The sequence below is a fragment of the Paralichthys olivaceus genome, chromosome 14, assembly GCF_024713975.1.
Source record: "Paralichthys olivaceus isolate ysfri-2021 chromosome 14, ASM2471397v2, whole genome shotgun sequence".
Classification (NCBI taxonomy): Eukaryota; Metazoa; Chordata; class Actinopteri; order Pleuronectiformes; family Paralichthyidae; genus Paralichthys; species Paralichthys olivaceus.
The window spans coordinates 14,930,575-14,943,517 of NC_091106.1; the positions used below are offsets into that span (position 1 = coordinate 14,930,575).

A 12,943-nucleotide genomic window follows, 5' to 3' on the forward strand; every position below is an offset into this window, starting at 1 on the left:
TTCATCATTTTACCAGCAGGAGGACAAATTCAGAGCTGATGTTCAAGGCCCATCCTGATACTTAACAGGTTGACTGAGCATCACAAGACATAAATCATAAAACCTAATAAACACATATAGCATCAGAGCTGTATTTCAAAGATGAAACCTCTGTCTGATTTTGATCCCTGCTGTGTTGTTAATTCAAAACAAAGCTCTAAATAAATTATGTGGAGGAAATAAGGAGCTTGTTCTCTTCCTGTAACTAATTTCTTATATTAACCAATGTTCCATCGCGATGTTGCTATGCACTGCCTCTACTTTATGTGATGTCATAATTCTTGCATAGACATCCATATAACTCTGCTGTATGATTTACAGATTGCCCTGTCGTCTATATGTTTTACAACTCGTCCTGGTCCCAGGTTAAAAGATTTTGTTACAGCAGCTATTTCTGTAGAAGCACTACAATTTCCCAGACAATAAATTACCAACACAGAACACAAATCACATATCTTCTTCATCCTTATGGGCACGTTCACTTTCCAAATGATGGGCTTGAGTGTCAAGTGTCATGATTCCACAATCCATGACATTGCTGGATTAAGACTTCAGATAACACTTGGTGATATTTGTTAATCATGCACTTTAGTGAAGACGGGACCTTTAGTGGCACTTTATCAAAACATGCAGAAGGAATTTAGATCTCATGGACATATTGACAGTTTTGCATGCACTCTCCAAGATGTCTGGAGCCTTGTGACACAGTTGGCTGTGTGCACCTGCCTGGTCTGGTGCTCAGGGGTCAGTGGTTATTCAGGGCCCCCGAGCCAGCTGTTTCGCCATCTCCACGGCTCTGCCTGGTTGTATGAGGGGGCATCCTGCAGTGTGCAGCCATAAACTACTGCTGAGGCTACTACTCATGCCTCGACGTCATCACCAATCCACACCTGTTTTCAGCCTAATATGTGAGCTAAAAGTGGGAGCGTATTACTGTAATTGACCCGAGAAGGACATTCATGACTGTGTGTGTGTGTGTGTGTGTGTGTGTGTACTCATTTCACCTCTTTAGGACCTTTTCCAGCATAAACACTGACCTCATGGGGATCAAAATTATTTCCTACTATTAGGTAGACTGTCATTTCTAAAGTCCTGGTTCAGGTTTGTGGTATGATGTGAGTTTTGGTTAGGTTGAGGTTAGGGTTAGTCATGAAATGGTCGTGGTTAAGGTTTTGGTTCGGCTTTGCACAATGAACGGAAGTCAATGCAAAGTCCTAAGGTCTATAACTAATGTTGTGGGGACCTCTTTGTGGGTTCTTTTGGCGCCGTGCGTCATTGGCGCGCATTAAAGAGGCCAAATACGCATTTGTTGCCGCTCCCAGCAGCAGCAGCAGCAGCAGTCCGGTGGTCAGCACTCAGGGGCAGACAGACGTGGTGACGGTGGTCACAGTCCCTCTGTCCATCTTTATTATTAGCACTTGGCTCCGCCCTCCTACCTGTAATCTCCACCCACCCTCCCTCTCTCTCCCTCTCTCTCTCTGGAGCGGATCTGACAGGCGCGCTCTCCGCTGGCCGCCCCGTGCCACCGCTGCTGCTGCAGGGGACCGAATGGAGACAACCACCCGAGCCCAGCCACTGCCTCTTCCTTTCGCAGAGCTGCCGGCGACGCACGCCCGCAAGAACATGTAGTGTTCGGCCGCGCGGTGACACAGACACAGCGATTCTTCTTTTTTTTTTGTATTTTATTGGTGGAGCTTCAACTTCACCTTTCTCGTGTTGTTCCCCCCCAAAAAAACCTTCACGGTCGATTGACGCGTGGAGAAAGTGAAATCGATTCCCCTCCACCGACAGGATCGACAGGATCCCTGAATGGAAGACGGCTAGAGGGGTCGCCACGCCGAGGAACAGGCTGTGACATTTTCTCCCTTTCTTCTCTTTTCCTCCAGTGTCCTTGTGCGTTTTTGTCGTCGCCTAAAAAAACAACAAAAAAAAAATCTGTGGCAGCGTCGACGGCCGCAGACGACACCGTCTGTGCCATGGCTGTTGGCATGAAAGAGCCAGAAACCTCCTCAGAATGAGACGCGCAACAAGACTCGTGTTATTGCGGATTTAAATGCCTCCAACCGTGGGACTTGTTGTTCTGCTCCGGTACGCGTGCGCGCTGCCTCCTATTAATAATAATAATACTACTAATAATAAACAATTCACCGGCTGCTGAGACACACACAGACTCCATCGGGTGGGTGAACACAATCTACAGCGAAGAGAGGGAGAGTGGGGCTTTTTTTCCCCCCAAGCAATATGGCTGGTGAGTGGGGCTGGGGACGCTGGCACAGGCTCTCCAAGGCTCCTAAATGCTAGCTGAGGCAGATGGCACCGTCCCCCATGGAAGCGACAGCTCTATGAGGACAAGCAATATCAATAGTAATATTCTGAACCCGGACTCCTCGATCCTCATCTCCAAGATGGTAGACGTTGTCATCCCGTTCTCGTCCGAGGTGCCCTGCGACAATAATGGCCAGCGCATGTGGTGGGCATTCCTCGCCTCCTCCATGGTGACGTTCTTCGGGGGGCTCTTCATCATCCTGCTGTGGAGGACCCTCAAGTACATGTGGACTGTTTGCTGCCACTGCAACATCAAACACAAGGTATGGCTGCTTCACTTTGCACAATCACCCTTTAGGTACAAATAAAATGGCCTCATGCACAATAGAGATGTCCCTGTCACTCATGGTCTGACTTGTCCTGTCATGGCCTTCAACGTGCAAGTGGTTTCCTCACATCTGCACCCACAGAGCAGATGAAGCACCCGTTGCCTTCAGATTGAATGAATCCCTTGCAGATGATTGTTATTATCCACAGGCTGCTGTGTTTACCAGCTCCCACTCTTGAATGGAGGGTGTTGCATGACAGATATGGGTGGGATGAGAGCAGAGGCAGCTCCTTCATTTTCTTCTGCTCATGAATATCCTCATGCCACACCATCTCCTATCTTCTAGGGTGAAAGTAAACATTTCAGGCCTTGCACCAGTTTCGTGTGACCAAACACATGATCCTGCACATTCCACCAGTGAAACCTAATGACAACCCACTGGGACTTCTCATGCGGCTCCCACTGACAGGAAGGCTGTCTCTGTACACACTGTGCAACAGCTCTGCAATGTAAAAGGCTGTGGGGACGTCACCCCCTGCATGTGCTGTTCTGATGTTAAATATTCAGTGGTGAGTGACATGTGGAGATGCAGCACATTCCAGTGTCTTTATGTGGGGATGGATGTCACCTCTCTGCAGCACCTATGTAGAAACAGGGTAAAAAGGGCAACTGCCGATCACTGTGCTCGGGGTGGCCTGCGTTAAGGATGATTCACACGTGTGTTAAAGGCCGCTACATACGTGACTCATGCTGGTTTGTAGTGCAAGTGGTCCCCTGGCTGAGCAGAGGGTCGGCTGAGAGGTAATGTCGCTCAGAGTGGAGCCACGGCCTGTCAGGTTTTATTCCATAATGTTTGCTTGGAACGAGACAACATTTTTAGGTATTCGATATAAAAAATACATGTCAAGTTTTTGATGGTGCCATTTTGTCTTAAGAGGATGTTGTGATAGTGATGAGAAGAAGAGAAAGACTGTGTGAGGTTCCTCGTTCTTTGATATATTTGGGTTGTGTCAGTTTGTTAGGATGAGCCGTGTTCCCCCTGCTGCTCTGTAGTTCTCTTGGTGGCCTCAGTCCTTTCTTCTGTCAATGTCTGTGTTTTGGTATCGTGACAGGTGGGAGACAGGGCATAGAGATCGTCTTTAGCTGATAACAAAAACACTTCATTGCTCCGAACAACATCAGATGCAGTTACTTAGTTTTGTCTTGAGTTCATCTTCATCTTCTTTTCTCTTGTTGGTTGCTGCCTCCGTCAATTTGTTTATTATTTTCTTTGCAGGATAATGTAAAAACTACTTGGGGCATGACCCAAGAAAGAACCCATTCAATTCATGGATCTTCCAGAAATATACAAGTGCGTGTAATTTGGAGCAGATCCAAATAAAAATGTGGATCTAGTGATTTTTAATGTGGTTTCATGAGGGGACTCTTGGGCCGTGTTAGAGGTACTCATATCAGATAAGAACATATAAAGCTGTGTAAGATCTAGATTTTGAATTGGTCATCACTGAACGACAGATCAAATCCAGTTAATGTTTTCATTTTTATTTAACCCTTAGCTATTTGTTGTGCTAAAAAACTAAAAACCAGACATATATTATACATAAGGGATCCTGGAATTTAGATTATATTCAAGTACGAGCCTCCTTGTCATTTTGTATTGCTAATGGATCCCCAATATAAAAAACAACAGCAAACCTTATGACATCCTTCATATGTTTACACTGTCTCTGCTCGGCAAGTGATGAAAATAAACCATGCAAATATAATGAGGCATCCATCTTGTGACTGCTGGTGGGTATCTGGTTGCATCTCATCTCTGCTAAAAGAGGAGAAACGGTGAAAATGAAAACACATCTCCTCTCTGTGTGTCTTTGTGTTGTTGTTGGGCTGTGGCAGGTAGAGCCGTCCCGTTAGGTGACTTTGGTGGGCTTGACACTTGGCTGCAGAAGGAAGAGGCTTGTTAGGAGTATTAAGGAGGGGAAACCGGATCCTCGTTCAGCTGACTGGTGCGGCTGGCTTGGTCGGCATGTGTTAGAAACAGGACTCGTAGCTGGTGGTGGAGGTGTTGGGCCTCCTCTGTCCGTACTGGGAAAGTTGCAGTCACGAGCGAGGAAATAGAGGTGAAAACTCTGAGAGAGACACAGGAGGAAGTGGAAACAAGGAAGGTGTGAAGGTGACGAAGGGTTCGAGAGGGCGGGGTGGGGTGGGGGGGGGGGGTTTGCATTGCATCGTATCCTCCTGTGCCTCTGCCATTGACACACAGCTGTGTCCTAATTCTTTTTTAATGGCCCTCTTCTCTTTCAGGATTATAAGGGGAGAGGGTTGAGGGTCACGGAGCTCCATTGGAGGAAAGAGAGATAAGGGGATGCCACAAAAAAGAAAAATGTGCAGTGCATGTTTCTGAACCTGTGGAGTCTGCTGTGTTCAAATGGAGATTTTGATTATCAGCCACCATATTTTAACCATGCGAGGTAGACTTACCACAAGCGACAAGATTGTGAAACAACTTTAGATTCTCCTGTAGAAGCCACAAGTTTGTATTATATCAATAGTGTTTTAAGAAAAAAACTACACTGTATGAAATGCTATATACATACATACAAGACCCAAACTACATTATATTGCAACAGAAACAGTGCATCTGAAGTTGTTGGAAAGGGATCGTTCTCAGTGGTTTATGGGATGTGTAGTTCCTTCACTCGTAAAATAATTATGCACACAGTCTTGTACCCTTGCCCATTGTCTGTTTTCCAATATTTTGTTTGGTTCCGACTCAAATCTTTTACGGTCACGATTCATCTTGTAGCTGATCGTCCTGGTTCCAGGCTTAAAACTATAACACTATTTTTACTGCACAGACAAGAAGTGCAGGCAAGAGTCCTGAGAACCAGAGACATTCCTCCAACATCTAACTGTCTAAAACAAGACAAGACAGTTGTATTGTGGATGGCGAAACAATGTGCGAACCAAAAAAGCAAAACACAAAAACCCATATTGATTTTTTTAACGCTGCGCTTGTAATGGTGAGATTTATAGCATCATTTATCTGCCGGGTGTTTCCTTTTTGTTTAAGCTGCATATCAACCACATTTGTAAATCATCCTGCAAACACCTCTGAGCTCCATTATTCCATCGTCTTCTTATGCTGCAGTCCCAGACCTCACACATTCTAAATAAGGGGTTTCTCACTGAGGCAAAGACTCACTCACTCGAGACGTGAGTGACAGAAATGTAAGCACAGCCGCACAGCGATACTGAAACGGAGGGAAGCCGCTGCCGCGCTGCAAGGCTCGTTAACATTTAAGCCTGCTCTGCTTTTCCTCCTCCTCCCTGTGGTCTTGTGTTCTTGCCGATTTTTTTCTTTGTCCTGTTTTTTGCACGGTGTTGCCTCAACCGCTGTGTGGTTATCTAATGGTCTAGTTATCTACTCTGCGTCATGCCACCTCCAGGAGTTCTTGCAGGGCCTCCATGTTATCTGAGATGCTCGGGGAGGAGGAGGATAGACGATAGATGTGTTTGTGTCTCTTTTTCAGACGTGAATGGCACCGTCCTCCTCTGGAGAAACTGATTCTGTGATAAGGTGGCTTTTACATTAAACATGTGATGTTAAAGTGTCAGCTGTCCATATTAAATGTATAAAGTATATGTTAAAGTGACACCTCTGAATGCTGACAAATACGTCTTCATTCATTCTCCCAAGACAGTTGATTTAGGTTGAATTATTGGCAATTAATATTCTCCATTCATACAAATAACCAGCCGCTTTAATAAACAGTCGTTTGGTGACAGCAGAATACCATTTTACCAGCAATGTTAGCTTTTGTTTTTCCTGATAGCCAATGTTTTCTACTTCTTTCATTAAAATACCGTGTCGATGGATTATTATTGACAAATCTGCTGTTATGCCACAAACAATGAGGAGACAATGGTTGTAATATTTGTCCACCAGAGACGTTCTGCTGTAATCTTTGTTGGTTGCTCGCATTCTAGATCAGATTCAAGCTCAAACTTATACGGTTAAAACAAAAAGTTGCCATTTTCAGTCATCAATTTTTCGTGAACGTATTTTGTCTATGAGTTACACAGAGTTTGACTGAAATCAAATAATGTTCTTCAATGTATGAGCTCGACATATGTATCGGTTGGCTGTTTAAATCAGTGTTGGTGTTCAGGATCGATATAAAAACGTATATTATTCAGTTCAATATATTTAGTTATACTTGTGTTTTCTTTTCTTTTAGTTATTTATGTTAAACTGTAGAAATATCAGGCCTCATGTCTTTGTTATTAGGGATTGAGAAGAACTTATATTATAGTTTTAATTGTTACTTGATTTGCTGCCAGAAGCTCCACACCGGTAAGAGGACGAGGTGGTGCGCACCTGCTCTGAGTGTCTCCCCCTGGCATGTTTCCTTATGTTCAGCCAGTCGGAGGAAAGTGGGCTTTTAAGGAGGCCTGAGCTGATGATGTCTGTTTCAGTCAGAGGCTCAACGGAGGGGCTACGTCAGTTTGAGACAAATAAGAGCTTTTTTTTTATCTGTGAATCATGCAGAGATACTGAGAATCAAAGCATTATGCTGGAGAAGAGCATAATATGAGGTCAAAGGAAAAAAGGAGAGAAAAACATGACACAGCCTTTTGTTGGTCTGGGGAGCTTAAACCAAGTGTTCTGACATAAATCTAATATCTAAAATATCTGATATGAAAAACACTCCAATGGTTTTTTTCTCATTCAATATGTTTATAGCAACAACCAATGAAATCTAACCAAAAGTTTGTTGTTGTCGTGTTTTGAAGATAAAAGTACAAATGTGACGTGTGGAGTTCGAGGTATTTGTGACAAAGAAAAAGACAAGAAACCGTTCTATTTAAGAAACGATAAGGTAAGAGGAAACTTTATTGATCATCCGCAGATGAAATTCACAAGCAGCACAAGGAAGTTGCAGTGTAAGGGGAAAATATATTGAGAATAAATAGAACAAAATAGAAATATTATATACAGTAAAAGTAGAAAATTTAAAATATACACAAGCCTGATTCTCAAATATGGGGATATAGGTTGAATATTTGTCCAGTTCAGTTCTGCAGCATTCTGTCTTGGATATGAATGTGTGAGCTGGAGCTGAAACTAATTGTTGATCAATAAGTTGATTTTATCCACAGAAACTTATTCAAGTATTTCTATAATAAGTTATTTAAGCCACTTCTCAAACTAAAAACTTCTTAATTGTGAGGATTTGCTTTTACAAATCAGCAGCGAGTCTGAATTCAGAGGAACCGTACAAGTCAGACTGTTCTGTCATTTCACACCAAGCACCAAACTACACACTTCAGTATATCTGTGTGTTTTGTTGAGATATATACAAAATGATGACTAAAAAAATACACCTCCCACCTAAGCTCAGTACAACAGCTGATGCAGCTACTGTAGCGAGAACCTTCAGCCTCCCCCTCATCCCCCTGAGGTGCAACATGGAGTGTTTTATGTGCACTTTGGAGCCAACAGCCGTCAGCGCTGTACAAATGTTTCTGTCCAAACAGCTCAACCACAGGAGTGATGGAGCAGAGTACCTGCTCCACTCGGACAACCTACTCCTGACGTTTAGCCCCAGTTTAATCTAGATGCCATTTGGTTGTATTATCCTGACTTTAGGGCAGCTTTCAGACATGCACTGAACTCCGGTAATTTTCCTGAAATTTGCGAGAATGTGAGAATACAGCAGGAAAATGTCTTGATGCAAAAATGAAAAACAATAAGATCACTAATATATTAGTATAAAAAAGAGGCGACATACACGTAGAGGACACCAACTTGGAAAGATGAAGAGATTTGTGAGCTTTATACAAAAAGTTTACCTGGCAATTGTTGGAGTTACTGTCTTGAAACAGTGAATGTGAATGATGACACACACACACACACACACACACACTGCATTGTGGCAGTCAATTACACAGTCAAATTACCGATATATTACTTACTTTAAGAAAATGCTATACAATTTATTCTCATGTATTTGTAATCTGATGCTTTATCTTCTGCAAGCACACTCTCAAACCACTTGTGATGCTATTTTCCCCTTTATCCTCCATCATTTGTATTTAGCTGATGTGGTTTCTCCCGTTAGTCTGCTGCTCTTCCATCCCCGTGTCCCTATGGCAATGACAGAATCATTAAAGTTTCAGCTCATCTAATTTGAGTTTGATTTGTTGTGTTTTTGGTTCTTCTTGCTGAAAGCCAGACTCTGCTCCTGTGATGTGACTCATAATGAGGTGGGGCGAGGACAGATCTGGTCTTTTCTCGCTCTCTCTTGTCAGTCTGTCATTAGAGGGTTCATGACAGAGCAAACGTATCACCACTTAGCATTTACTAGCTTTGCATGAAAAGGTAAAAAGATAAATCACTTGTCTTTAACTGTGTTCTTTTCAACCGTCAAAGAGAAATTCATCTAATGATCGGCAGAAACATTTCTGTGATTTAAGATTCCCATTGATTTTTCTCCTCTAAGGCTTTAAGACTTTCACTTCAGATGAATTGATTTTATCTCTTAGTGTGAAACCTACCTCAGTGTTTGCATGCGTCCGTATCTGCGTTTACATTTGTGAGAAAAAACAAATCTATGGGAGAGTGACTGAGGTTTGCTGGGGGCGCTTTTCGATTTTAGTGGGATGGATTGTGGAGGTGCCTCCAGAGAGGAACTGTTGTGAGCCTGTGTACTCCCCTCTGCTTGGCAACGGACCAGCTGTGGTTCACCAGAGCAGCATAGAGCACACGACCCACCATCAGCTGTGGCTTTCACTGACCTCGGCCTAACGCGGCGCAGCTCGGCCTGCTCTATACCCGCTCCATCCCTATTCCAGCTTAGTGATTGCCAGAGATCATCGGAACCAAATTGTGCCAAACAAAGACTTGAGTGTGTTAAATTTGATCCACTCCACAATACTTATACTGAGTACATTTTTACAGCACCGTTCAAAACACAGTTACAAGTTCAAAATGAAAAATCGAGGGCAAAAAATGGATAACATTTAAAAAGCAAAGAATAAGTAACAATTTAAAAGCAATTTGATGATCCTACAGCAACAGAGCGCAGATACAGAAATATACAAAATGTTAAAGATGAGAAAAGTAATAAGATATTCTAAAATAGGACTTGTTTTGCACTTAAGTCTTTATTTAGATTAATTTTGATGTTTACGGAACTGATATCTTTGAGTGTCTGCAGATACAACAAAAAAAAAAGCAGATCTAGGGAATTCAAATGTGGTTTCACAAGAGGACTGTTGCTTCATGGCGGACGTATGCACTCTACTCAGCTATAATTTAATTCATCATTAGTCCAGTTAGCAAACGATTAGTTATTAAGTCTGTATAACGTCAGCCCTTAAAAATGTATTGTTGAGATGATTATCATTTTGTGTTTTCTTGTTCAACAGCACCTTGACTGTCTGTGTATGAAGGTGCTTTATACATAAAAACTACCTGTGTGTTTTCTTTTAGATCTCAATATCTCGACCTGTGTTTAAATTCTAAACCGATGTAAAAAACAGATATTGTGATACCGCAGCAACATAACACACAGGAGATAAGGTGAGCTTTGAGAAACGTTCTTTTCTCGTGCTCCTCATGTGGAAAGTGTGACTCATGAGTTATTCTTCATGGAGATCCTCTCTTTTCTGGGCCCTAATCCCTAATTCTCTGGGCCTGATTTGATGGCCATCTAGGGACAACCCTCATGTGCCTTGCTGATGTATGTTAATCCACAGACAAGGAGAGGCCATATATCAAGCCAGACTATGTATATCATGAGGCAGACACACAGAGGTCCACCCCCTCGTACCCAAACCACGCTCTCCTGCTGTCAAGCTGTTATGTCTTGTTTGGCCAGTCACTGGCCTATTAAAAGGACGTCCGTGCCCCAGGAAGTATTCAGGGGTCAGAGGTCGGAGGGGAAGGGTGTACCTGGCTCCACAAGGGGGAAGAGTGCTGGACTGGCATTCCCATCATTGGAAATGTGTGATAGGATCTAAGCCACCTGATCCTTGCCTAGTCAAAGTGAAAAAAACATTTGCATAGAACCCGCTGGTTCAGACCAGCTGGGCTAAGCTGGCACGGGAGGCCTGCAGAAGGGAGATAGCTAGCTAGTGGCTGACTAGCCAGCAGAGATCATGGCTTACGGTCTCCAGTCTACCAGCTTTCTTCTTCAGCTGTTGTTGTCCTTAAACAGCTTAACACCAGGGGAAGGGTGTGTGTGTACGTGAACGTCTGTGTCTGTGTGTGTGTGTGTGTGTGTGTGTGTGTGTGTGTGTGCGCGCGCTCCTTACAGCCAGGTCATAGAAATCAAATTCATCAACAGGAAACACTGCAGCGATTTCACCTTCTAGACAGGTTAAGCTGATGTTATTTTGAAATGTTGTTGGTAAACACATACATGGATATGTCTTGGTTTTCTATGGCATTAAAACTGTAGTTTATTAAGTGCAGCCACGTGTATTTCCCTTAAGTACCGACACGGCTCTGTAATATATGCGGCCGTTGACTGCACTCTGAGATCGGCTCTGGTTCCTGTAGTTAATTTCCCATTCATTGTCTCGTTGCCGTTTCAGAAAATCTTTATAAAAATTATTTAAAGTTTGGAACCAGGCTACGAGTTGAGTTGCCACCATAAAACATTTGAATGGTATCCATTTCCACAATAACGAGCAAGCTCCACCAATCAGAGACGTTGCAATTACACCTGAGGATTGTGGGTAGTGTAGGTCTTCTCCCTGAAATTGCTTCTACAGGAGCAAATACATCGTTTAACAATCCTGTAGCTTCTGGTGAGTCTACACTAGGATGGTTACAATACTATGTCTGATAATGAAAATCTCTACTCAGAAAATGAATGGGATTTTTACTATTGCTTTGAGTCGACGTGCATATGCTGCTTGTTTGTCTGTGATCATTTTCAGACATTAAACTCGGTCAGATTTGTATTTCAGGGTTTGGCAAGTAAAAGTGTTAAAATACTAGAAACCATGGAATAATGGGCCGACACGTGCACATCCCTTTATCAGGCAGAGCCAGGCACTTCCTACTCTTCCCCCTCACATTCGCTCCGTTCCTCTGAGCAACAACCACCCACCCTCAGAAATCAGCCTGTGGAGCATCTACATGCGGACATCAAAATGCAGTTAACGTAATAATTGGTGCTGTGAGCTGTGAGAGAAAGATGGAGGCAGAGGAGGGGCTGATGGGTGGAGGACACTGCAGTGACCTTCAAATATATCAGCACGCTGCATTTTTTATTGCCTTCTGTTTAGAGATCAGTTTTCTCCCTCAGCGGCGTACGTACATGGGTGTCTGAGGTCTACCATGCGGAACATGAAGGCTGAGCTTCCATCGTCAAAGGAAAGTGTTGGGTTTACATGTCCCTCTACCACAGCCGCCGTCCTTATAGCAACCTCAATTAACCTCCGAGGGGGGGGGGGCTAATGTGCTAATTGTCATTCTCCTTGCAGGCTAACAGCAGGCTGAGGTTTCGCTCTGCGTGCCAGCAATTTGCCTCCATAGCCACCACGCTGCAATGCTAAAGCTGCACCACATTTGGCAGTCTCCCAGTGGGGGTGTATTAGTTAGGTGAGAGCAGACACTGATAAAATGAGCTGTTTTTTTTTTTCATGGGCGAAACATAAGTTGGACTGATGGCGAAGGGCAACCCGACAAGTTGAACCCTGCTCATCCAAAGTGAGCGGGCCTGCTGCACAATGATCTTACCTCTTGACTTCTTCTGACATTTTCCGGAGCGGCTGCGGCAGAATGAGTAGCCCAGCTGTCAATTACGGTCTTGTTTGATGCTCGCAAAAGTGAAATCCCAGAAGGTCCTGTCTCTCTCAGGTTCCGTCTGCTGCTCGGCAGTGCTCTGAAGGCTGTGAAATGTATCTCGACGTGAACCAAGTGAGGCAGCACAGTTTTCAGTGAGTGACATGAGCTTTGCAAAGTGATGCCTCTAATGTTGAGCCCATAATGACAGCATGTGTAGACATCATGTACAGAAGAGTGTATGGGTTCACTGCTGGATGGGTGCCTCATTAAAGATGGATGATGATGTTGAGGTGCCGCGCTGCACTTTGACAGCCGCTTAGTAAAGAAACATTTAATTGGTCAGCTGTTGCTGCTCTCTCTTGGAGACTATTTGGACAATAGATATTTACCTCTGCCAAGGAGGTAACCCTGTCTATCTGTTTGTTGGTTGGTGTTTGTCTTTTAATCAAGATTATGCAAAACCAGTAGACCAATTTTCATGAACCATTGGTGGGAGGTTGAGGTAA

General features: G+C 43.6%; 1 protein-coding gene across 22 annotated transcripts in view; it reads left to right on the forward strand.

Annotated features, from left to right (window-relative positions):
- Positions 1-1,374: 1,374 nt before the first annotated feature.
- The window catches only part of kcnma1a (potassium large conductance calcium-activated channel, subfamily M, alpha member 1a), a 135,861-nt gene continuing 124,292 nt past the window's right edge, over positions 1,375-12,943 (forward strand). For 4 of the 22 annotated variants that reach the window (XM_069538031.1, XM_069538032.1, XM_069538033.1 and 1 more), the window contains exon 1: positions 1,378-2,627. In XM_069538031.1, the coding sequence (XP_069394132.1) occupies positions 2,334-2,627 (294 nt within the window). In that variant the 5' untranslated portion in view covers positions 1,378-2,333. Of the gene's footprint in view, positions 2,628-12,943 lie in introns of all 22 variants that reach the window. The other 18 variants (XM_069538034.1, XM_020094832.2, XM_069538038.1 and 15 more) reach the window with 9 other exon arrangements.